Here is a 26,402-nt window from a genome sequence, read left to right as displayed (position 1 = left end):
CAGCTGCTCCTTATAGGGAAATTCAAAGAATGAAAGCCTCCAGCAAACTCTTCCCTTGCTATTTAACCTCAAGGATTTACTAGAACAGATTATAGCATACAGATCGGTTGTGGATCTGCTGCCATAGGGAATCTTTCCTGCTTTCATTTTTAGAGAAACCTATTACAGCTTTCCCAGTTTAATACTGTAGAAATTAAACAAGCTATGGCTTGGACATTCCATAGAGAAGGCATGGGAAAATACAGGTACTTGCCAATATTTCAAACTAACATGACTATGCTAATAGGCATAGACAGATTATTATTATTATTATTTACTTCTCTCCAACATACATTCTGTTTCTCAATCATTAAAGGGTTTTTCATCATGTAGTACAAGGGTGTCAAACTTGCGGCCCACGGCTCGATGTGTCACATGCTAGCCCCACCTCCACCCAGTTTAGCAAAGGAGGAAAAGTCCCAATATGTCATGTGATGATGCCTACTACCCCCGATGTAGTAGAATTGCATCTGGAGCAGTCTCTTCCAAGTCAGAATTATTCACAGGTAAGGATATAATCCTAACTAAATTAAATCGGAACAGCTCTCCATTTGGTATCTTTCCCACATTTGTTTAGAATGCTTGGGTCATTAATAATAGCAGATGAATAGGAAAATGTGTATATCACCCAATATGGGTTTGAGGAACCCAGATTGGAGGGTGTTATTTGAATCTTGCTTATAGGTTACAGGTAGTCCTCAATGTATGACCACAATTGAGACCAAAATTTCTGTTGCTACGTGAAACATTGAGTTTTTCTCCATTTTATGACTTTTCTTGCCACTGTTGTTAAGTGAGTCGTTGCAATTGTTAAGTTGGTAATTCACTTGTTAAGTGAATCTGGCTTCCCCATTGACTTCGCTTGTCAAAAGGTTGCAAAAGCTGATCATATGATCCCAGAACACTGCAACCATCATAAATATAAACCAGTTAGCAAGCATCTGAATTTTGATCATGTGACCATGGGGATAGTATAACGGTCATGAGTGTGAAAAACAGTCAAAAGTAACCTTTTCAGGGCCATTGCAGCTTTGGAACAGTCACCAAATGAACTGTTGTAAGTCGAGGACTACCAGTAGATATGGGCTGTGCTTCAAATTCAGAAACATATGTTCTTCTCTTGCCTGGCTTGCTGTAATGTGTGGATATGCATGTTTCAGTTGTACAGTTCTCATCAGTGGAATTCTTTGCAGCTGCAAGGGAGCTCTAAGTCATAACATCTGCAGGGGCCCTTAATTAACAGTTATTGATATTTCTGTCTTTCAGTGATTCGTCTAATCTTCTGTTTGTTATTCTCTTAGTCATAGCACTGTGTCTACAAGCTCCAAGCTCCACAAATTAGATACATACTGCATGAAATAGAGGGGTGTGAGTGAGAGTCTGAGGGTTCATTTGTCGGTTTTAAATCTGTCGTTCATCAAGAACTTTTAAATGATATATATGAAATCTGAAAAGTTCTGTTTGTTTTCACTCTGCCCAACTCTCATTACATTTGGATTCCACACACACCCTGCTTCAATTGTGTATGCAGCACATATGTGCATGCTTTATTAAGGTAGCCCTCTGGGGGAGCAAATACCAAAGTCAAGTTTGCAACATGTAACCTTAGCCCTGCATTTTTGATGTCATTCCCAGCTCATAATTACATAATCCCCTCCAATGAAAATATATCGCACTCTCAGTCATGACTAGAACATACAAACTTGGAGCCCCCTGGTCATTTCTCAATGCCCAGGAGTATTTCAACTTGCTTGGGTGGGGTGATTATTCCTTCCTAATGCCAAGCAGAGATCACTGGGCACAGTGTTTATAAAAATAACAACTGTACACCGTGAAAAAGCAAAGTTCAAGAAGCCACATGAGTCTTCCTTTGCCAGAATGTATTTCTTTCTTTTCCCTCCTGCTGCCACCCCCTCTCCCAATTTTCAGGCTCCTGCACTTGTATTTTATATACAACACAAGTTTGAATTCTGGATCTCTTACTCTTTAAAAATAACGCTTCATTAACTGAGTGACAAAGGCAAGACTTTCACTTGTAAGATACTACATGCTGATAGCTGGCCAAACCTCTCCTTTCTGTGAAAGTATAATTTTTTTTCTAGGAACAGGTATCCTATGCAATAAGAACGAACAATTAGCTACATACCCCAGGATACAACTCGCCAATAATTCCCACTGTGGATTATCGGAATCACATTAAGCTTTAAGAAGGAGATCTTTGTATCTATAGAAGGACAGGCCAAAATAAAAACGGCTTTTGAAATGTCTGAGAGGGGATCGGTTTGCTTAAGAGTTTGTCCCATTGGGTTTGATAGAATTTATTTCCAAGAAGGTGCAAACAAGTCAGCTGTAATGCAATGGATCATTCTTTAGAACAGGCCTCTCCAGTCTGGTGCCTCCAGAAATGTTGGGATATCATAGGTCACAATATTTTCAGGTAGCTTGGGTATTGTCCATGATGACTTGGAAGTGTGGGAATTTTATCTTGATTCAGATAAGAACTCCAATATAAGAAAAAATTCTGTAGAAAGCAATACTTAAGAAAAGTTCCAAAGCGGATGTACTAGTGATCCAGGGAGATTAGGGGAAAAAAACAACGAATGGCGAATTTTAAAATGAGAGTAAGATACACTAAGACAAAGTAAACATTTCTGATTAATGGATTATATTATAAAGAGGATCGTACTCAGGATGCTTAGTTTAATTTTAAACATATCTACTTAGACATCAAGGTGTTAATTGTAGCTCACCTTTAGGATATTATGCATAGGATTGGAGCCTAAAAAGCTAAAAATGTGAAAATATTTTCTCTCTCTCTGACATTAACCATATTTAGCAGGAATCTGGGAAGAAACTCTGTTTTAATATGCATCTGATCTGCAGAAATCTCCCACAAAAATGTCTTAAGAAAATCACTCCTAAATTAGATCAATGGACTGCCTTCACCAGCACCAACCTTTTTTCAACAGCGGGGGAGCTGTTTATTTATTTATTAAATTTATATCCAAAGTGGATTGCTTCTACTTTGCTTGGAGATCTTTAAAAGGAATCTATAGAAAACAAACCTTTCAATAGCAGGGGATCTCAATCTTTCTTAAGCCTCTGGGTACATTTGGAGAGCTCTCACAAAAGGGTTGCTATAGAGCAAGGGTCTGCAAATTGATTAGGAGCTGACCAAGCAAGCAAACTTTCATCTGAGCATGAACAGGATCGAGGCAGCACACAAAATCATGGCCCACCCCCAGCCGGGGGGGAAATTGTGAGGGGACTTAGGTGCTCTCTGAGCTTAGTTGCTTCCTTGCAGATGTTTCATTACCCAAACTAGGTAACATCATTAGTGCTTTTGTGTGTGTGTGTGTGTGTGTGTGTGTGTGTGTGTGTGTCGCTCTCAATTTATATTTCAGTAGCTTGCCCTGTCACTGTTGGTGGGAATGGTCTTGATGGCTCTTTGGTTGGGCTGCTTATTGTTAGCTTGTTTGGCAATTCTTTGATAGGGTATTGTTTACTTTTTGGTTGTTGGTCTGATGTTAATCTTGGTATTAATCTATGCTCATTAGGTATTGATTGCTGGTGTGGAGGTATTTTGGCTTTTTTTCTTCCCTTTTTGGTTTGTCTCTTGAACGGTATGTAAATGTTGTTTATATGTGCCCATTGATGGCCGATTGTTCAGAGTACTAGGCTTCTAGGAATTTTATAGAATTGTTCTAGCAGCTGAACTTGGTTTGGTCCAGGAGGGTCAGTTTCCCAGTGGAAACTATGGTTAAGTCTGTTCATGTATATATTATGAAATTAAAGAGTTTTCATCATGTCTTCTGAACTGTTAGTTGGTGTTCATGGATGCACTTTGCTAGTTTTCTGCCTGTTCGTCCTATATAGTGGTTGTTGCTGTTATTACACTATATGGTGTAGATGACTCATGTTTTTTTTTTCTGGGTATGCTGGGTCATTAGCAGGGGTGGGATTAAAAATTTTTAACAACCGGTTCTCTGGGCATGGCTTAGGTGGTGGGCGTAGCTTGGTGGTCATGTTAGTGGCTGGGTGTGGCCAACTCAATATCACTCACATCGAGGCACGCATTTCCTTGCCTGGCCTCTCATGACTGAGGGATGCTGCAACAGTCGTAATTGTGAAAAATGGTCATAAGTCACTTTTTTCAGTGCCATTGTAACTTTGAATGGTCATTCCACACAAGCAAAGTACCAGCAAAGGCGGGGGAAAAAACTCCAGAGACATTCCTGAGACAGGAAGTCTAGTCCTGCCAAGAATGTAATCAGTGTTAATGGAGAGATAGTTTCTGTAAGCAACACCAGAATGTTTCCTTCCTGCCTTCCTTACAGGATTAGGCCAGTAATTTCTTCTAACAACCAGTTCTCCCAACTGCTTATAATGTTAACAACCGGTTCTAGCAAATAGGTGCAAACTGGTAGAATCCCACCCCTGGTCATTAGTTTACTTAGGATGTTTTGGACTGCTTTAGTTGGTTTGTTTGCTACATTGTGCAATGTGGTTGTAACATTCTGTTAGTGGTTTCTGAGATGTTTTTGATGCCTGGCAGTGTTACCCTTTTCACACCTTATGTTGATTGTACTGTATTGGGTTGAGTGGTCAGGCACATTCGATAAAGATGCACGGATATCCATTTTGTTGGAAGATGTGAAGATGATCAATTTTCTTTTTTCTGATGTTCAGGATTTCTGCAGTGTGCTTTTACTTGTCTAAATAGTGTTCTTACACAGCTTCTCTGATGGGAGGTTGTGTTATTATTTAGATTGTGGAACACCTGGTTGATGTGGAGGGTTTTTCCATGAATTTATGTTTCTAGTTTGCCATGCAGGCTGTCAGGTGATAAGGATATCCAAGAAGGGGTATCATGATGGTGTTTTCTTCTTCCCTTGTAATTCCATTGAAGATGTTGTCTTGTGATGGTTTCTTAGGTATTCCTTAGCTGGCCTTTTTTTATTATGCTAAAAGTGTCATTCAGATATCTGATTCATATTTTGGGTTGTATGCATGGGAATGTAATGGACTCTAGGTGTTACATCATGACCTCTGCTATGAGACCTGAAAGTAATAATCACATGGGAGTATCTTTGATTTGTTGACAAGTATGTCCATCAGATTAAAAGAATGTGGTAAGGTAGAGGTCGAAGAGATTCTAGATGTTTCAGTCTTGATATATTTGGTTAGGTTGGGTATTCTGTAGACCAGGGGTCTCCAAACTTGGAAACTTTAAGACTTGTGGACTTTAACTCCAGCATAGCTGGCTGGAGAATTCTGGGAGTTGAAGTCCATAAGTCTTAAAGTTGCCAAGTTTGGAGACCTCTGCTGTAGACCAATGTTGTCCTAGATTCTTTGGTTAGTTCTGGGTTTATATGAAAAGGGCTCTGACATTAAACGAGAAGCATTTCTTTTCTAGACAGGTAAAAGAGTAGTTTGCACTCTAGAAGTACTATTACTACTTACTCATGAGTCCTTATATTTCCCTATATAACAAATCAGAGACTGGCTTCAAACAAGCTGGACCTCTTTCCAACACTTCAGAGGTTGTTTGCCATTGCCCCCTTCCATCTTGATGCAATGGGATTATTTTGGGAACTAGTATCTACTTTATTAGGGGTATAAAATATTATCCTTTGCTGAAGGTATTTAGGGACAGATTTATGAAGGGATTGTGCCATACAATATGCCAAAGCAAAAACAAACAAAACATTGAGGCTCAACAGGATAGCCTGATTCATGCAACATGTTAATATACTGTATAATGAAGTTGATCTGGTTTTGGCTTAATCATTGTGATTTCTAATTCCAACCAAGTTTTAATGTGTGAACATTCTTCTGTTGTTTATGTACGTGTAGTGTATATACACGTGAGAAGTCCAGCCTGAAACAGTGAGTGAAAGAAGAATCAAGAGAAGTAGTGCTTATCTTCTTTTCTCACATAACAGGAAATGTAAAATTCTCGGTGTTCTGCACCAAGGTTGCAAAGTAGCTCTTCTACCTAGAGATGTTCCCAGAATTAGGTTGAGATAGCCAGAATTGCTTTTTCTAATTGCAGTGTTTACAAGCAGTGTCTCTCTTTCTGAACATTTATACTCATTGTAATTCTTAGATGGCATAATGAAACAGTTCTTTCAAGATGCATGACTTATAGTCAAAGGCCTTCACATTGCTTTTGTATTTATCAGCCCTCAAAAGATTTTAACATGTGTGAGACTTAAGAAATTATAGAAAAATAGGTTACTCTACCCAAGACCCTGTGACATCCCACTGCATCAAGAAAAAGGAGTGCTGAGAATGAAAATTATCATAGTTTTAGGCCTTCATAAAAACCCACCGGGCAGCACCTACTATGTTTCCAAATGTCCCAGTTTCCTTTAGTTCTAAAAGACTAACTTTTTATTTCATTTATTCTAAAATGCTGGTTTGCATCCAAACTTAAAAGACTTGGATCTAGCATGCCTTCAGGAGAACCAGAAGAATGTTGTCATTGTTAGTCTAGTGTCAGTTCTGTATCAACACAAGACTTGGGGATTTTCACATTCCAGAGCTGAATACTATATTCTTTTAAATCTCACTTTTACTTTGAGGTGCGCAGGTCTGCCTCGTTCGCTCTCTTGCTCCCGTTTTAGCCTTACACATTGCCACAGCCGTGCTAATTGTAGATAATGGGTGGCAGAGCCTAAACAAGAGTTCTCGTTGAGAGAAGGGTTCAAGGAGCTCACCGACCAGTGATTCGAAATGTAATTTTCTCCAGACAATAAATCCTGGCCCAAATTAAGCTCTTGTTTATAGTAAGATTCATAAGACCCGTTTAATTACTGGTTCCTGTTTTGTTGTTTTGTTTTGTATTTTTTGGTCTTCGATTCTCTCAGGCGCGCAATTCAAGTTTGGCGGCGCGAGCCAGTGTGTTTACAGAGGCGCACCGCGTGCCAGGGAAAGCCGGCCAATTTACGCGCGAAGAGGGGGCGTGGCTATTTGCAGGGATTGATAATCCCTGCAAATAGCCTCCCTATGGAGTCTAGGATTCCGGGAAAGCCACGCTCAGGATCTCGGGGCGCGATCTTTTCGCAGGTTTGCAGGCGGGGCGGCGGGGGGTGGGGAGCGGGTAATTGCAGACCCAGGCGAGCTTTGCGTCGCGGACAAGCTCGGGCAGTGCTCGCGGGAGCTCCCCTTCCCCGAAGCAGAGCAAGTAGCAGTTTGGCAGCATTTTTCCACCTCGTCCCGTGGAAGGTGGAAGGGGTGGGGGGAGAGAAAGGAGGAGGAGAGACGTAGTGGAATTGACAGCTTGTGGTCACACAGACACTCACCTACACACATTCTCTGTCTCTCCCATCTCGGGGTCCGGGATGAAAGGGAGGAGACCCGGGTTCAGAATTCCTCCTTCTCTGCCCGCGCGCCTCGTCTCTTGCTCCCCCTCGTTCTCATTCCGTGCTGTCAGCATTCAGCGCGAACGGGGGAGGAGGAGGAGGAGGACTTCGGCGCTCCCTGGACCACCGTGGGTGAGAGGAGAGGAGGGACTGCTGGCTGAGGGCTTGCTTCCTCGTCGGATCTCGCCGGGGTGAACCGCAGTTCAGCGTTTGATCCTCTGCCCCAGGGCTCGATCGCTTCGTTTAAAAGGAGGGACAAATTGTCCCTACTTAATGATAGCCTTGCCCAGGCCAAAACTACGGCCAGGCGCCTCTTCCTGCACGCTAAAGCTCTGTCCCTCCCGGGCTTAAATCTGAGCTGAAGATGCCCTTCGAGGAACTTGCTCTCCTGGACAACCGTGATCCTGGGAAATGCGTGAGGGGTATTTATGGGTTTAAAGCATTTCTACCCTGCCCTTCATTACGTGAGATTATGATTCAGCTAACAGGAAGTCAATTGCCACCGGCCCCAGGCATACAAATAAATAAACATCAGTAACAGAGGCAAACTGGGAATTTGTATAAAGACATGGGTCTATTTATCTAGAGATACATACTGTAGATACATCTTAAACTGTCCCAGAGTGAGAGAGAACCAAGTTTACTGTTTGGCTTACTGTTTGAAAGAGAGCATTCCAGAGCTGGTGAACCGTTACCGAGAAAGTAATTATAATCATAATTACATATGGGAAAGGTAGCTGGAGCAGGGCCTCAGTGCAAGGCTGGTTTGGGCTCCTTCCTTTCAAATATTTGGGCCTGCTCCAACAAGCATTCATTCAACAGGCACTTTGAGAGTTTTGACAGTATAAATTAAAATTTTGACAGCCATATTGTGCACTCGTTGGAGTTTCCGTACAGTATTGTCTTCAGGGAGAGTCTCATATTTAACCCAATAATCAGTAGACACCAAGATGTGGATTATAGTCATCTCCATCTAGGAATGGCTGCAGCTTGTGTACCAGCTTCACATTGGCTAATTTCTAGACTGGATGCGAGTACACTAGTTTACCTGCGGCAACCTTGAAGGCGTCTTTCTAGTAGCAGATAATGCAGAATATCGATGGGTATTGAAAACTGAAATACAGCGAGTCCTCGACTTACGACCACAAAGGAACCCAAAATTTCTGTTGTTAAGTGAGACATTTAAGTGAGTTTGCCACATTTTACAACCTTTTGTGCAACCGTTGTTAAGTGAATCACTGCAGTCGGTAAGTTAGTAACCCTTTCGTGTTACCGTTGTTAAGTGAATCCATTGATTTTGCTTGTTAGAAGGTTGCAAAAAAACCACTTGACCCCAGGACACTGCAACCGTCAACAATGTGAGTCATCTGCCAAGCTTCAACATATGTACATGTAAGCAGTAGTTTTTCCGGTTATCTTCCTACTCTGGCCTTCAGCACTGGGTGGGCTCCCAGCCAAGTACTAACTTGGATGCATGACCCTGCTTAGCTTTCTATGGCAAACAGGTTCTATCCAATGCTACCATTTAGCCAGAGAAAATAATGAGAAGTCCCTCTGGTGGAATCTGGTCTCAAAGTCAAAAAATACGGACTTCGTAAACATGGTGGTCAAAATCAGGTTAGTTGATTCTACGGTGTTGGAAGTTCAATCCTAGGAGCTTATGACTTTTTTCCCTCAAAATATGCTTTTCGCTAACAGTACAGGTGGTTGTTAACATGACCACAATTGATCCCAACATTTCTGCTGCTAAGTGAGACTTTCCCCATTTTACGACTTTTCTTTTCAATGTTGTTAGGTGAATCAGGGCAGTTGTTAAGTTTGCAACATGGTTGTTAAGTGAATCTGGCTTCCCCACTGACTTTGCTTGTCAGAAGGTCACAAAAGGGGATCACATGACACCCCCCCCCAGGACACTGCAATGGTCATAAATGTGAGTCAGCTGCCAAGTGTCTGAATTTTGATTATGTGATGCTACAATGGTCGTAACTGTGAAAAGCTGTCATAAGTCAGATTTTCAGTGCCATTGTAACTTTGAACAGTCACTAAATGAACGGTTGTAAGTCTAGTACCTGTACTAGAAATGTGTGAATCAGCCATGCATTGTCAGGACAACACACTTTGTGCTGGGGGGGTGGCAGCATTTGCATCGTTGTGTTGCCCTGGTGCCTCATTTGGCTGTTCCATTAACAGAATCCCTGGAATGGTATTATCAGGCTTCTAGAACTCATGGATAAACCCCTTTGCTTCACCTCTAGATGGGAGGCTGCTGGTTGCTTTTCAAAGCAGCTTTGAAGAAGAGCTTTGCATGAAGATTCTTTGAACTGAAGCCCTTCAAGCTTTGCACATGTTTACTAAATAACTCCAAGCTTAAGACAGTTGCATTTGTCAGTATGCTTACTTTCCGACTCAAAGTGCTGGTCTGAAAATGTTACTTATGGTAATAGCTGTGCTCAGGTTAGCTAAAGAACAGTCTTCACTCAGATAAGGTCACTTCCATGCTACCTGACCAGCCTTTTCGGAGAGATTGAGTTCTACTAGAAATAGGATCTCTTCAGCTGTGACTCCACTTATTTGAAGTGGTCTTAAAAGCATAGATTTCCTCTCAGCTAGTTTTCTATGTAGGCAGAGCTTACTCAGAATAAATTCTAGATATCTAAAATGGTTATTTTTAATTTTTACCATGTTTCTGGATGGTTTTTTGGCAGAAGGTAACTGCCCTGTGTTCCAGGGGTCTGCAAACTCGGCCAGTTTAAGACCTGTGGACCCCAACTCCCAGAATTCCTGAGCTAACATGACTGGAGGAGGAATTCTGGGAGTTGAAGTCCAAAAGTCTTAAACCTGTCAAGTTTGAAGACCCTCGTGTTAGACTCTCCTTGCCTGGAAATGGTGACAATTAGAGAAACAACCAAAGATGCAGAAGTGGTCAGTGCCACCGAAACTATCTGTAGTGGGTAAGACGTAGGATAAGAATCCACTGCAATCCTCCCTCAGCCGTAACATTCAGCTGGCAACATTGAGGGCAGCTGTCCATGTTCCCCTTTAGATAAGCAGTTTATAATAATTCTGCATATAAAAAGTGACTTCATTTTGAATCACTTCTGACTCATTGCCCATGGCAACTAAAAGTGAGCATAGATTGATTAACTTTGTATATCTACCATAAAGGACTATTTTCTGCCAGATGGTGTTGAGGACATGGAATGGATGCTGTTTCTGAGAAATCCTGGTTTTCAAAGATGCAAACGCATTCCCTAACCTGGTATCTCCTTGCTGTTTTGGAACAGCAGTTCTATAATTCCCAGTTAACTCAGGCAATATGTTGTTGTGAGTCCCAAAATGTTTAAAGAGTGCTTGGCTAAGGAAGGCTGGGTTATAGGGGGAAAAGATCTTTACTATATTGATTCTTGGTTATGAAACACCCTCCCCCAACATAAATGTTGGTTTCTGTCTTTAAGACAATGAGTAATCTTTTCCCATTATTATCCCAAATCCTTAGGGGGCATTCATTCATTTTTTTAAATAATCTGTACTTTGTGGGGGCATATATTACTTGAGATAGCTTTGAATAAATATTAGAATTGTCTTGAAGATCAGAAATCTTTTCTGTGGAAGGTAATTTTCAGGCATGTATACTGTAAGTCCTTTACATATATTGTACAGTAGAAGTTACAAAAAAAGTAATAAAGAAGGCAAAGATGAAGACTGAATTAATTTATATCCCTATTCCATTTTTAGAAGAAAATTAAAATGTTTAAGAAGCACTCCATGTTCTCTGTATTCTTGTTAATATTTATTGAAGATATCACGTGTGGAGCAATAAAAAAAGTCCCAATGAGGCTGCTATAAGTTTGTTACAGGGATGTTTAGCAGAGCTGTTACAAGTCAATTATCCACTGACATGGCTAAAAAATGACTGTTCATAAAAAGCAGAATCATTATGGGTAGAGTGGATTTACAGGAATAGCCTCATCATTATAATAAAAATAATATAATCATTTATTAAACTTGGATGTCACTTGATTCTCAAGAAGTTCGGATGGATCACAACAATCTACTAGGTTTCCAGAGAAATAAACTTTTTGCCTCATGGCCATGCATAGAATTGAGTCCAAGATAAGTAGTTCCTATTGCTAATCTAACATGTATGGGCACTGTTGATCACATAAGCACTTTAAAAAAATAACAATATTTATTTATTTTTCCCTCTGTGCATAATCTTTGTCCTTGTTACTTTAAACATATGGTCTAGCCTTATCACAATCCAGTGTCCTTCAGATGTTTGGGCTATATTCTCTATCAGCCATAGCCAACAAAGCTGTAATGAAGTTTGGGAGAGGGTGGTAAAAGAAGATTGGATAAAATTGCTGGAAAAATGAAGGTTTAATGCCCTGAACAGGGCAGATGCCTCTCTCCATGGTGCTTACTTTAGATTGAAGCACTTTACCAGCCTGGGCCAAATATCAAGCCTACAGGACCAAAAATCACTAGTGATGGACCCCATCTGACAAATATAAACAGCTTCCAATACTTGGGAAGCATCATCTTGAGTGTTGGGTTTTGGGACAAAAAAATTGATTCAAGGATTAGCAAGCCCAGCCAGGCACTGGGGCGGCTGTGTATTAGAGTGCTTAGTCAATATAACAGCCATACCTCCACAAGCCCGAAAGTCTACAGGGCTGTGCTTTCCACTTCTCTCCAATATGGATGTGAGTCCTGGACTTTGTACTGAAGGCAAGTCAAACAACTGGAGAAATTTTACATGCATACACTCTGCTCCCTCCTTAGCATTTGTTGGCAAGACTGTCTCAAACCTGGAGGATCATGCAGAGTCCACCGCCACAGAGTACCTGATCATCAGGGCCCAGAAAAGATGGGTGGGATATGTCATCAGGATGGATGATCACTGCATTCTTTATTTGTTCAATTTATTTGACACCCATCTCACTGTGGAGCTACTCCGGGCAGCTATATGTATGCTTTGCTCATTGCTGGAGTCTGGAAAGAAATCTCAAGCTCCATCATGCAAAATGCTACAAAGATGCTGTGAATGAAACTGACTTCTAGCTAAGGGAACTAGAAGCTGCAGCTGCTGACAGAACCTGCTGGTCAGCCCTGTGCTATGAAGCCTTCATTGGCTTGGAAGACAGGTATCACCAAATACCGATAGAAAAACCAAGACTGGCATCACAAAGGAACACCCTAGAGTGGGACTGCAGAGCACCTCCATGTCCACAGATGAACTACACAACAGCATTCTTCTTGCAATTTGAGCACCATATTTTTATCTTCCTAATGCCACTTGGCCACTTTTCTCTGTTGCTATGTACTATTTATATTCCATTTATAATCTAAAGCACACACCCTAACCCTAACCCTAACCCACCCCTGACCTTGAGCCAGTAAGAATTGAACTGATGGCAATCAGGAGAATTAGCCTGCAATACTGCATATTAACCACTGTACCACCCCGGCTCTAATATTAGCCTAATATTTAACATTAACATTGTTAAGTTAATATTAACTTAATGCTGAATATTGCTGCTGAACTTACAAGAGCTTCAATCGGTTTCTCCAAGTTGATCCTATTTAGATGCACTGGGACAGTCATGCCGAGAGAATTATTGAGAATTCTTAACTATTTCATCCCCAAAGGTCTTTAAGGGAATCAGGTTGAAGAAGACTGTATTAGGATATCTAATATCTTTATGCTAATAAGATCACTGTCTATTTTCCCATGGTTATCTTTGATCCTTTTGCGCTTCCATGCCTCATCCCTTTGCATTCAGGGTTTCATGACATGCAAGAAGAGCTACTAAACAAGTGCCTAAATACAATGTTGCTGCAACAGAAATATGAGAAGATGCTATAGCTGTCTGCATATTCACACATCCCAAATGTAATCCTTTTTCAGTCTGTATATAGGAAATAATGTAGTTGCAAATTAAATCACTGGTTTATTTAGTGCCTTTCTGAGATTTCTGACAGCAATTTTTTCTGACAGATTTAAAAAAAAAAATTCACCATCCTTTAAGTAAAGCCTCACAAGGCCGCAAATGTATGCAATCTTGACTGACCATCTGCATGCAAACCTGGTGTGCTATTACTGAACTGCAGGTCCTTTCTTGCAGTTTTTCAGCAAAAACAAAAACAACCTTATACCAATAGCCTACATTTTTCTATGTATTTTCTAATATATTCTATATTTTTAGGAAGAAATATTTATCTTTCAGTTTTAAGTCACCAGAACCCTTATATTTAACCATCTAAAATTTTTGAATAGAAAATAGAATATATTCAATAATCAATAGCAACCATATAAAACTTGAAGCGAGACATGTCTAGTAAGTTTGAAGTGACATAGAACCGATTAGCGTAGTCCTACTTTGTTTGGTTTTAGTTGTATGCCCTTTTACAACCCTCACTATGCCTATGAGTATCTTCTGCTGCCATGCCCCGCTGGTAAGAAACAGGAAATTAGATAAGCGGGAGCTTTGATCTGGTCAAGAGGAGTCTTATAGTCTTAAGTGTGACATGTTTTGTGCCACAATCTACTCATGAAGGATTGCCTTAAAATACACCCACTGCCAAGCGGAAGCAGACAAGAAGGAGTTCATACCTAGATCATAAAAGATGACCCACAGATAGCCTAGGTAGAAAATATTTGTTTGGGCAGATAGAAGCACACAGGTGCAGACATGAATCCACATGGATTCAAAACTCTGCGTTCCCTCCCTGTGTTACTGCATTGAGAGACTTAATCTTTTGAGTTGCTAGAATTTCCTGGTTCTGGTTCTCTAGTGATCCATTTGATTAGTTTGGATTTTTTTTCAAAACTTCCTCAGGTGTCATGGATTCCTAGACCGTAAGGTTCATAATCAAGCAGTAAGAGCTATTCCGTATCCTATCACTCAGTGTAGTGGGAATCAAAGTGAGAACATCTAAACTGATCATGACTTCTTTACTCCAGCCTTTAGTGAACAATAGGTGACCTTTGGCATTTTAAAAGCTGTCATCTTGTGAGGGCCTTTTGGAAAACTAGACTGTCCGCTGTAAAAAATATATTGACCCATAGTACTGAATATCACATTATTTCATCAGAGAATAGACACAAATAGTTGGTCTCTCTTGAAAATGTTTTTATGCTTAGATATTGATTACATCACTTCACAATCCATACCCCTGTTTGTGTTCTCTCATTGCAGATAGCAACAGCCAGCCTAAGAATGGTTTATTGAATCAACTATAATTGACTGGATTTGCACAACATGCTAGGTCTTGAAAAAATTATTTATAAAAGAGATTGGCTCAGTTCGCACAACATTCCACACCAAAATATTAACAAATTTTCATGTCTTTGGATAATGAATCCGATCATGATTAAAATATATCAGTTTACAAAAAAAAATGAAGGGTATTGATAGCTGTTGGAATGATAAAATGACAGTTTCTGGGGTCCCTGATGGGCAAGAAATACAATGGAAGCAGAATTTAAGTGGATGAAAATCTTGCAATGGATAAGAAAATATGCAGACTGTATTAGTGTCCTTCTCTCGCTGAGCATAGGAAGCGTTAGTTAAAAAAGATTCTTGCATTTGAAATTTAACAGATACATCTGGCATGTTTTCAAGGTTTTTTTCCTCCTGTGATTGCAAAGGAGGGAGGGAGGTGGATTCTTTTTTTTATTTTTAAGAATTGAGCTTCTCTGGATTTTGCATGCAATCCTGTGTTCTCTGGCATGAGCAGGGAAGTTTGTACATTGTATAGTATAAAATAGCTTTATAATTCCTACTCTGGATCTTTATGTTTTACAGATGCTAGAACCTTCAACTGTTTTTTTTTATGAGATTTTTGAAAGAAAATAGTTAAGGGAAACTCCTGTACTGAGAGTAATCTAGAAGTTAGGGAGAAAAGCTGGCACAACATTAGAGGTTGTTTATAAACCTTTATCGTTTTTTTCAAGGTTAGGCATTCTTTCAAAACATAACTTGTGGTTTCCTTGTTTTCCTGCTCTGGTCATACAATAGAATGATAATAATCCTAGAATATATTGAATTTAAGGAAGGGCTTATGCCCTATTATCAGTCTACATAGAAAATAATAGTGAAATGAATGAAATTGGATTATATTCTTCAGATAGCAAGTGGTCAGATCATTTTTTAATGCTCTCTTACATTATACAGTAGCAACAGCTGCAGCAACAGTAATAGATAGTATATATACTGCATTGGGCAATTGATACCATATTATATACTATTTGGTTGGCTTAGTAGAAAATATGCCCATCTGAACCTTCTGGTTTTGCCTACGAGCAGGTGCACCTAAGGTGTTGTCATTGCTTTAAGGAGCATGATATGCAAGGCTGGGCTTTGAGTTGAGATTGGACGGGTAGAAACTCTTGGGAAAAGATAGTCCACAGGTTAATTTTGTATGTGTGTGTGTGTGTGTGTATACACACACACTATTGCATTGTAAATAAGGTGAAAATTCTGAGAAAAGAAAAAATATGTCAAGGCCTAAAAATTGTAAATATCATGCTCAAAATCTCAAAGAAAAAAAACCCACAGAGTGCGTTTTTGAAATCCTTAAAAAAATTGGAAGAGGAGGCAATGGAAGAAGGCAGAATACAGCTTTGCCTAGGGTGCCAAAATTCACAGAACTGGCTCTGGTCAGAGAGAATGTTAAACTGGAAAGTCCTGGGACACACAGCACAGAATGTTACCACTTTGGGAACATCCTGGCATATGTTCAGTGATTAATTTCATAATTAATTTATAAAAGACCCCTAAAGAACTGTGGATTAAACAGGTTTAAACCTATAAATTTTGATGCAGCTAGAGTGTTTCCTTGTCTTTCCTCTAATCTTTCCAGGGCAGTGGGCAGCCCGTTGGTCATGGATCCCAACAGCATCTGTCGGAAGACCAAGCGCTTGGCAGGAAAACAGGCTGAGCTCTGCCAGACGGAACCTGAGATTGTACAAGAAGTCGCCAAAGGAGCCAGACTGGGTGTCCGTGAATGCCAGTACCAATTCCGTTTTCGTCGCTGGAACTGCACCAGCCATAGCAAATATTTTGGGAAGATCCTACAGCAGGGTGAGTGGGGTAGGCTTTGTTGCTTAAGTAGACCACTGTTCTTTGGGATTCTTCCAGAATAGAGGGGGTGGGGGGTAGAAAGCATTTATTTTGTCCATAGAAGAATTTTTTCAGCCAAATACTCCTCACAATTAAAGAGAGAAGAAAAGAGAGGACAGCCTATATTTTAGAGGTGACCAAAATTGCCAGTGGGATAGAAGCTCTTATATGGAGAGGATTCGGCTGTGTGTGTGTGTGTGTGACAGAATACATTTGCAACTCTTCTGTTTGCTTTGAAATTAAATTGGGCAGTAGATGGGATGAACACACCTGTTTACTGAATCCTTGCTGCATACTTTGAGCTGGGCTATTCAGATAGTTCTAGGATTTGGGATTGATTTAGTGCTTCTATTGGCGGGTGGGAAACAGGAACTCTCCAGTCATAACATGCACTGTTTGTCTCTAAATTATAGTGATGTTTATTATTTTGTGTACTATTTCCAGTACAGAGGCCTTAGCTTAACAAACTGCATTCACACTTCTAAAAGGAGCCTCTTTAAAAAGAAGTGTTTTATCTATTTCTCTCCTTGACTCACACAGCTGTTTTCAGTTGTTTTAGCTCAGAGTAGTGAACAGAAGTAGGAAAAAAAAAATTCTTTCCTGAGCACCTTTGTCAAACTAGCCTCACTGATGTCTAATTTGTAAAATGCACCCCCCACAGAAGCTGCAATAATATCTCCCTGCCAGTTTGCTTAGCAGATCTCCCTTTGGGTCCTGCTGGGCCTTCACTTGCAGATTCACCTGTTCCTTGTATCTCCAGTCCATGCCATATAAATACAATTTCAGCTATGCCCAATGGTACCCCATCCATTGCTTAAAACTTCTGTTCTTTTATATTTTTTCACTTGCATCAAGGGTCTTAATTAGGCATAAAGCTTCTTCGTGTTTATGTGAAATTGTGCCTGGTTTTGGCACATAGAAAAAAATCCATTTGAATGTTAAGACCATAATATCATCTCACATCCTACCAAAGCCCCAGATGATAAAAAATATTTCTCTGAAATGAAGCCAATGAACTTCTTACAAGTGCTCATTTAATTAAGACACATAAAGGTAAAGGTGAAAATTCTCTCTTTGTGTTTATAGTAGAACATCTAGTTTTCGTCTTCCAAGTTATTTGTTTTTCCCTGTTCCCCAATTTACCCTACAGCACTGAAATTCCCTTTTGGTCTCCTCTCCAAGTACCACTAATAAACAAAGAGGCAATGTAGCAATTCTAACTGACCTATCTATAAACTCATTTTATCTTAAGTATTGGATTTCAGGATCAGTGGAAATACAAAACACTTAGGCCTCCATATTGATCTACATCCAGAATATCAAGCAATTTTTCTTATATTATTTAAATTATTCAGTTAAAACACTGAGGGACTGTGTCTACAGGCTTCAAAGAGAAGACATAAACTGAGGCCTACAAATGTAGGTCTAGTTTAAATGTGAACCCAGAAAGCATTTAAATAAATCTAGAAAGCATTACTCCTAGTTGAGAAGTAGACTTGGGCAGTCTGAAGGCTGTTTGGTATGTTAAAATTATAACATTTTGATACTTGTGTGCCCCTTCCAACACACACACTACGCTACACTGGTAGGAAGGGCAGACATTTTAGTTTTTCTTCTGTTGCCAGTGCTCCTTTTCCAGATTACAGAAGCCACTAACCTTGTGCATGGTCACTAGTATGGGTGAAGCTTTATCTTCTTCCTCTTTTCTATTATTAATTGAGGAGAAGTAGTAATCTGTCCCCCTTATTTAGGTGCAGGCTGATCAATTGGATAGTCAGAAATATCTGGTGGGGCACTTGAGACCTATAAAAATAGAAGCAACCAAACAAAACATAGCTAAGGGTCAAAGAGACAGAGACATTACTGATAAGCAATGTAGGATAACACTTCTAGATCTGATATGCATCCATATAAGATATACCCAGAACATAATATCACATGATTACTTTCACCAGTTTTAGTGTATTCAATTAGAGTATTAGAAGTATTGTTTCCCTAATCTGAAAACAATTATTTAAGCCTTGCCCAATATGATTAATTGACAACATTTAATTAATTACAAGGTTTTTTTTCAGACTTTTTTAAATTTAAAACACCCTGCAGTTATTGTGTCCCTTTGCTCATATAAAGGGAAGGAATGGCTCTTTTAAGATGATGCCTGTTGCAAAGTGTATGTATAAAGCATGCAAAAACCAAGCAAGCAAGCATTTGCCTGTACAACTACATTTTATTAATATGAAGATACAAAGTGAATGTTATACAATTATTTGATAAAGACTTCTGAAATTCAGTTACCATTGTATTGTTTTAAAAATAGAATTGGATTCTGCATTGCCTTTTGCTTCCTGCAAAAAAAAATTGTGTTGTCCAGCTCAAATCATCTTAGCACAGCCCATTTGGTGGAAATCAGGAGTGCCTTTGACAAGTTCAGAACAGTTTTCATAACCTTGAATTCTTAGTCAGGTTACTAGGATATATGAAAGTTGTATGAAAACCCGAAGGACACTGGATTGTTATTCTTGATTAGAGTTAGATTAGAACTCCTTGGGTTCAGTCTCTATTCACACATGAAATTATGAGGGTGCTCTTGGACTAGCCTCCTTCTCTTATTTACCTCCAAGGGAACTGGAGAAGATGAGGTTTATGTGTGTGTGTGAAAGTAGAGATCCGTGAATGGCACCTTGAAATCTATGGAGGAAAAGATAGAAGCAAATGAAACAATGCTGCTGGGACGGTGGATCTGAGTCCCTTGATCGTGAGGAGGAGGAGGAATTTAGCACAGGACAAACCTTTGCTGCTAGGAGAAGACCAAGAACCATCTTTTCTCTGAGTGGAGACGACAGATACACGTTGCTCCTAAGGGGTTGTGCTTTGTTCTTTTGCAGTGTGAGAGCGTGAGAGGTACACGCATCACCTGGGCTTTGGGGCGGGAGGCCGCAGATTATTACTATAGGCCGAAGGTTTACTTCTGTGACATGTCTCCCTGTCCTTGTAATGAAGCAATTATGGATGCTCCCAGACAGCACACAAAGCCCAAGAATGCATCCATGTCTGGGAGAGATTTACTGCCCCTTCCTCCTTCTCAAAGACTCTGCTCCTACATGTCCGTAGAGCTTCCTCAGACTTCCCAGCAACTGAGAAAGCAGAAATGGGCCATAAATATGGCCAGGGAGCCTCTCTGGCACCTTCACAGTGAATAACTGCCTTCCCCTCACTCTAAGGCAGGGGTCCCAAACTTGGCAGCTTTAAGACTTGTGGACTTCAACTCCCAGAATTCTTTAGCCAGCATAGTCCTACCTCAGTGACTACTTCAGCTTCAACCTCAACAGCACACAGTAGATACAAACTCAGGGTAAACAGCACAAAACTCAAATTGCAGGAAATACAACTTCAGCAATAGAGTGGTCAATGCCTGGAATACTCTACCTGACTCTGTGGTTTCTTCCTCTAACCCCAAACACCTTAACTTCAGACTGTCTACTGTTGATCTCACCCCATTTGTAAGAGGTCTGTAAGGGGTGGTGCATAAGTGTGCCAACCCTGTCTTAATTTTCCTTTTTATTCGTATCTATTTCATGAATTAATAATCATGTTTATAGTTATACATATTATCAAATACGTGCTTGGCAAAATAAATAAATATTAAAAAAATAAAATAAGTCTTAAAGTTGCCAAGTTTGGAGACGTTTGCTCTAAGGGCAAAGAAAGCCTCACCTTTCTTTGTCCTCCTGCCGGCGATCGCTCCTCGATCCGAGGCATTTTTCCACGCGTAAAACCAAAGAGTCTAACCGGGAGGAAGTCAGAGCACGACAGGGAACGTCTACCCAAAGGCAACGTTGAACTGAAGGGTGTGTGTTGTGTTCCCTAATGGGATAAAGTTAACAGCAACCAGAACAGGGCAGAGTAGAATACTTCCCTGCAACAGGTGCAGGAAGAGTGGCAAATGCTCACTTTTCGTTCGTCAGTTCACTAATAACCGCGGGGCCGAGCCCAGGACCAGGCAGGCATGAGAGCCAGAAAGCCACAGCAGCCCTGGGTAGGGGCGTTTCCAGGCGCTCAGGACAGGTGCTTGAACCCACGGACGAGCAAGCCAGTGGAAGATATACTCAGGGAGAAAATGGCGCCCGTTCTTGGCGGGACGGAAGGGACGGGGGCCCATTGGACCGCCGCAGAGATGTGGACTAGAAACTCTAGACGAAAGCGATGCCGCTGCACCGCCGCACAGGGAAAAATACTCGGTTACTTGAAACCGCCTCCCAGCGTTGCAGCCCCTGGTGCAAGCAGCCCCTTACTGGGGCAGAGAGGTGGTGAAGCGGCGGTGGGGGTGGTGGGGAAAGGAGACGGAGCCCTCGGCGATGCGGCGCCTCATGCTGGAATAGAGCAGAGCAAAAGAGAAATCCCCACCCCCCGCGCCCCACTGTGGCTATGGCAGGTCCCAGCATGGCGAGGGATGCTTGGAACTCGTGTCCCGCGGCGAAGGGGCGACTGGCGCCCCCGTCATAAATAAAAAAAAATCCAGCTTGTTGAGATGGGAAGGGGGCTATTGCATCTTGGAATCCCACCCCTCGTTGTTACTGTGTTGCTAACGAAAGCGATTTGTTGAACTGGCAACAGGCTGTTTGTTACAGGCTGTTCTGCGCTTTTCATGCAGCAGCATGGGGTCCTTTTTGGTGGGAAGATTCCCTGCCTTACAACGTGTTGCCTTTTGAGTAGCAGCACCAAGCGGGATTGACAGTTGGTTTAAAACTAGGATCTCCACAAAGAGCGGGGTTAATTCATTCGCCGGTCCCATTATCTCTTCCTTTTTCCATAACTATCTTTGTAGAGTGAAGTCGGATGTGTATTTATTTGGGGGAAAAAGTCCGTTTTACTGATTTCAGGGGGCCTTATTAACAAACAAGGGTAGGTGAGATTACTGTGCATTCCAGCTTCCTGATGATTGGAATTTAGTGTTGAATGGTGGATCTTTTTGGTTGGTAGATGCATACCCAGAACGACTAAAATCATGCCCTGACAACCTCAGTTTTCCTCCTTGGTTATGCAGTGTTGGTTTCACCTTATTTCTAGCCCATTTTTTCCCTTGTCACATTGGCCAGTTCCCCACAATTGAGCTAAAGTACCATCCATCCTTTCTTGTGTGGACCCAGAAGAATGTCTGTTGTAAGATTGACTGGTTGTATCACTAACTCCTATCTTGCTTCTGCATTGCTTGTTATCACCACTGGCTGCCAAATGTTGTCTAAATTGGCAGGTTCACCAAGCAATGTAGGCTTGTTGATTGGTTTTCTTATTGGCTGGTGAAAGGGGCTCGCTGAGAGCCAGAGGTGACACCAACCAGCAGCCAATGTAACAGATGCCATGGAGATAGGACTTGGTAATGTCAATAGCAAGTTTTACGACAGCATTGCTTCCTGTCCACATCAATAGCATTGACTAATACTTTAAATCAATGGTTGGGAATTGTTCTATGGGCCTTTCCTTTCTAAGGCAGGGCTCCCCAAACTTGGCAGCTTTATGGATTTTCCCATGCTGACTGCGGAATCTTGGGAGTTGAAGTCCACAAGTCTTAAAGTTGCCATGTTTGGAGACCCTGCCCTAAGAATACCATTTGGCTAAAGAAGAGCCGATGATATTTATTGCCCAGTCTCCCCAGGATACAGGCACTTCCTACTGGTCTGATCACATGACCACACCATTCCAAACAGGGCAGGAAATACGATAAAATGTACATACCATATCTATGTTGCATTTTGAGTGGGAAAATGTATTATTTTACAAAGAATGAAGGAAAATCATCATTGTTTATGTAGTCTATATTGGAGGTGGTGATCCTCTGAGGGCTGTATGCAACAAAATTTCATTTTAATGTAAGACGATAGTGTACATTCAAAGTGACAATAAAGTCTCCAAGTCTAATTATGGCTGAGGATGAGTAAATGCCAACGTACATTTTTGAACTAGAGCTATACTATGCCTTGTTGTGTTTGCCAAAAACTGTCCTTAAATAAGTAGGTTTTCTATAAGTAACAGCCAAGAAAAAGCAACTACAGGTAATACTGTATGAGAAGCCTTCAGTGCAGTGGTGGGATTCAAAAATGTTTATTACCAGTTCTATGGGTGTGGCTTGGTGGGTGTAGCTTGGTGGGCATGGTAGGGGAAGGATACTGCAAAATCTCCATTCCCTCCCCACCCCACTAACCTGCTTTCCAGCTCTGTTCTCCTGTGCAGGGCAACAATAGAAGACCCAGCCGATCAGCTGGGACTCGGAAGGCAAAGAATAGATGGGGGCAGGGCCAGTCAGAGGTGGTATTTGCCGGTTCTCCAAATTACTCAAAATTTCCGCTACTGGTTCTCCAGAACTCATCAGAACTGGCTGAATACCACCTCTGCTTCAGTGGCTGAATTGTTGTTGCCTATGATGACATGGCCTGCCAGTACCTCTTTGCTTTGCTTGGACATTAAGGTTATTTTGAAAGACGACTCTGCCTAATGTGTTTTCCATCTCTCTCTTTCCCTCTCTCAACTTACAAAACAGATATCCGGGAGACAGCCTTTGTTTATGCCATCACGGCAGCTGGTGTTAGCCATGCGGTCACCCAGGCCTGCAGCATGGGCGATCTGCTGCAGTGTGGCTGCGAGGCCACTCGGAGCAGGGCCCCTCCTCTGCCACCCGCCATCACGGGATCGGAGAGCTCTGCTTGGGAATGGGGTGGCTGTGGGGATGATGTTGACTTTGGCTATGAGAAATCCCGGCAGTTCATGGATGCTAAGCGCAAGCGTGGCAAAAGTGACATTCGGACTCTTATTGACCTGCACAACAACGAAGCAGGGAGACTGGTAAGGGCCGTGTTGCTTCTTCATCCTATTTTCTGTGGAAAACCTCTACCGATGGACTGCTCTGCCTCCTTCTCTATCTACACATTTCATGTACGATATGTTGACAAAAGTGATTAGTGGATTCCCTTCTAGTTGTCATATACAGAAGTGTACCATGACTATGACCTGTTATGCAACCTATTTCAGGTGTCTGAATTAGGTAGGTGCCAATAAAGGTGCCACAAAGTTGGGGTAACATTAAAATCTGTAAGCTTCTGAAGTAAGAGTCACTCCATTATGTTTGAGTTGAAAGCCTGAGCATTCATTGCTTTTTCCCAATCAAGTCCTGATGACCTTAAGCATTTCCACTGCATTTTTTCATTCAATTCAGGGCGGAAAATAGAGTGTCATACGGATGATCTCTTACTATGATTTGGAAGATTACTTCTCCCAGTGGTTTCATATAGTCATTAATCAAGATGTACTTATTTGTTTGGTCATATCCTTTTCTGAGGTCCTTTTCTCTTCCATCTTGTCTTGTATGTAGACAATTTTATATGTTCTAGACCTCATAACCTAATGTTCCTTTACACTGCTGGGTTTCTGATCCTCTACATAATTTTGAGAAGTAATTTTATGCATGTGTGTGTCTCATTTTTTAATTCCATTCTACAAATGAGCAGAGCAGCCTTAGATCACCAGTGAAAACATATTCCCTGTCAGAACAAGGAAACTCTATTGCTTGCCACAGAACTATCACTTCTGTTTGAAAAATGGATATTATTGCAGTTGAGTAAGTGCATGCAGAGGGAGGAGAAAGTACAGGAACAAATATAAAGCATTAAAGGAAGTTTCTGGAACATAATAGCTAAAGTTTGAAAGTGTGATTTAAAGAACTTGGATCAAATCCCATTGTGAACAAGATCTCTAGATGGATTTTGGCAAAACCTTATCACAACAGATTCTGATGTGATGATAGGAATATTGGACTGTTAAAATATCTGCTCCCATATTTAAGAGCTGTTTAGATAGTGTATTCAGTCTAAAATTAGTCTGTATCAGATGATGATGAATGATTCTTCCAAAATACAATTTTTTATTATCTAGATTTCAGAAGCATGATGCTATAACATATCTTAACTCTCATTTTTCTTTCTTTTAAAAAATGTAATACAGGAAGTGCCAATTTATTATTTTCAGGCATCATTATATTCTTGAAACATTAATCTGAGGACAATAATCTGATTTTCACAGCCAAACTGACTGGCATCATTAATTAATACTTCCAATACTTAGCTATATGAAGCTTAACTATATGAAGCTTGTCAGCTCAGAAGTCAGGAAAATAATTGTGTTTCTTGTAAGATATTAAGAAACAGTGTCTATACAACACAGCTTAAATAGTAATACGGTCATTCTTATATGAAATAACAACTGATCTAACATACTTTTTTTGCAAATAAAACTGAACATAAAAGAAATTCAAAAGTGCAATTAATGTTTGCTAGGATCCATATAAAATTGCTTTGGGTAATGAGGTTGACCAGCTAGGTTGTCTGGGGGATGTCCATGTTTAAAGTGTTAGCTGCCACATATTTTACAAGCTGTTGTGGTGTCAACAGGTAGAAATACAATATCTTTTTAAGGAAAAGAATGCACTCATGTAACCTTAGAAGAAACTTTCCGTCTCCTTGCCTGTTCTCACTTCTTATCTAAAATAATCAGCTAGGAGACGTCACTCTGATCTTACTAATCTTGCAATTGCCATTTTGTTCCCTACTTACTGTGGCTGTGTCCACCCCCCTCCCCTTTTCCAGGCAGTGAAGAACCACATGCGGACAGAGTGCAAGTGTCATGGCCTTTCAGGTTCCTGTGCCTTACGCACCTGTTGGAAGAAGATGCCTCCTTTCCGGGAAGTGGGTGACCGCCTGCTTGAACGTTTTAATGGGGCTTTTAAAGTGATGGGTGGCAACGATGGCAAAACACTCATCCCCGTGGGTCAGAACATGAAGCCCCCTGACCGGCAGGACCTCATCTATTCTGCCGACTCGCCTGACTTCTGCATTGCTAACCGCAAGACGGGTTCGTTGGGCACACGTGGACGAGTGTGCAATAGCACTGCCATGGACATGAGCGGCTGTGACCTGCTGTGCTGTGGACGGGGTCACCGTGAGGAGACGCTGCTCCTGGAAGAAAACTGCCTCTGCCGCTTTCATTGGTGCTGTGTAGTTCAGTGCCGGAAATGCACAGTGCGCAAAGAGCTCAGTTTATGTATTTGAGTAGGTACAGGAAGAACATTGACGAAGGATGACCCAAAGCAGAAGGACAGGAAGGAAGGTGCCCATCGCCTGCCACAGAATCCCAAGAGAGCAAGCATCGCCAAGCTGTTTAGGGTATGGGGACATCCAGGTCATCTAGTTGAAATCAGAATAATGTGCTAGAGAGGCTGAGTCCACTTTGGATTCTCAGAGCAGGTTCTTGTTGATGGTCAATATTGTTCCTAGCACTTGACTACAACTTCTTTGTAGCAGATCCTTGGTATCTAGCACCAGGCTATGGCTTCAGAAGATCCTACCACTCCTTGCTACACTCGACATGTACTCCTGAAAATGAGGAATCCTGTCTTTCCTGATACTCCCGTGGTCATTTCCAGCTGCTTGGTCCTATCTAGGTCTCTTACTATGGATTATGAACTGATTCTCTAGAGAGGGAGGTGCTGTGCTTTACTTATTAATGGATCTTTACTGTGTTTTAAGAGGACAGCAGAGATTTCTATCCAATCCCCCAAATTCCCTTACTCCTCTTTGGGCTGCCATTTCTTTTTACAATAATAAAGTTATTTAACTCATTTTTTTCAAGTGTGATTCAAGAAGTGATTACAAGTGCAATTAATATTGATCAGTAAGCAATTATTCATTTTGTTCTATTGTTCATCCAAGTAGAATGGTTAAATGACAAATGGTTATTTTCCTCCCTGAAATTATGTGCATTGAATTATCTTGAGATAATTACATCCAATAACAGAGGAAAAACCTTTAGGACTAAAAAATAA

General features: G+C 41.0%; 1 protein-coding gene across 2 annotated transcripts in view; it reads left to right on the top strand.

The window, feature by feature from the left end:
* The window catches only part of WNT6 (Wnt family member 6), a 48,493-nt gene extending 22,294 nt beyond the window's left edge, over positions 1-26,199 (top strand). For both annotated transcript variants that reach the window (XM_087920578.1, XM_026707959.2), the window contains exons 2-4: positions 16,275-16,495; positions 23,070-23,371; positions 25,168-26,199. In XM_087920578.1, the coding sequence (XP_087776704.1) occupies positions 16,275-16,495; positions 23,070-23,371; positions 25,168-25,629 (985 nt within the window). In that variant the 3' untranslated portion in view covers positions 25,630-26,199. The remainder of the gene's footprint in view (positions 1-16,274; positions 16,496-23,069; positions 23,372-25,167) is intronic.
* Positions 26,200-26,402: the final 203 nt, after the last annotated feature.

The sequence above is a fragment of the Pseudonaja textilis genome, chromosome 1 (assembly GCF_049901715.1).
Source record: "Pseudonaja textilis isolate UNSWEBS1 chromosome 1, rPseTex1.2, whole genome shotgun sequence".
Classification (NCBI taxonomy): domain Eukaryota; kingdom Metazoa; phylum Chordata; class Lepidosauria; order Squamata; family Elapidae; genus Pseudonaja; species Pseudonaja textilis.
The sequence above is the reverse complement of the archived record's forward strand: the minus strand, read 5'-3'. Positions and strand labels throughout refer to the sequence as shown.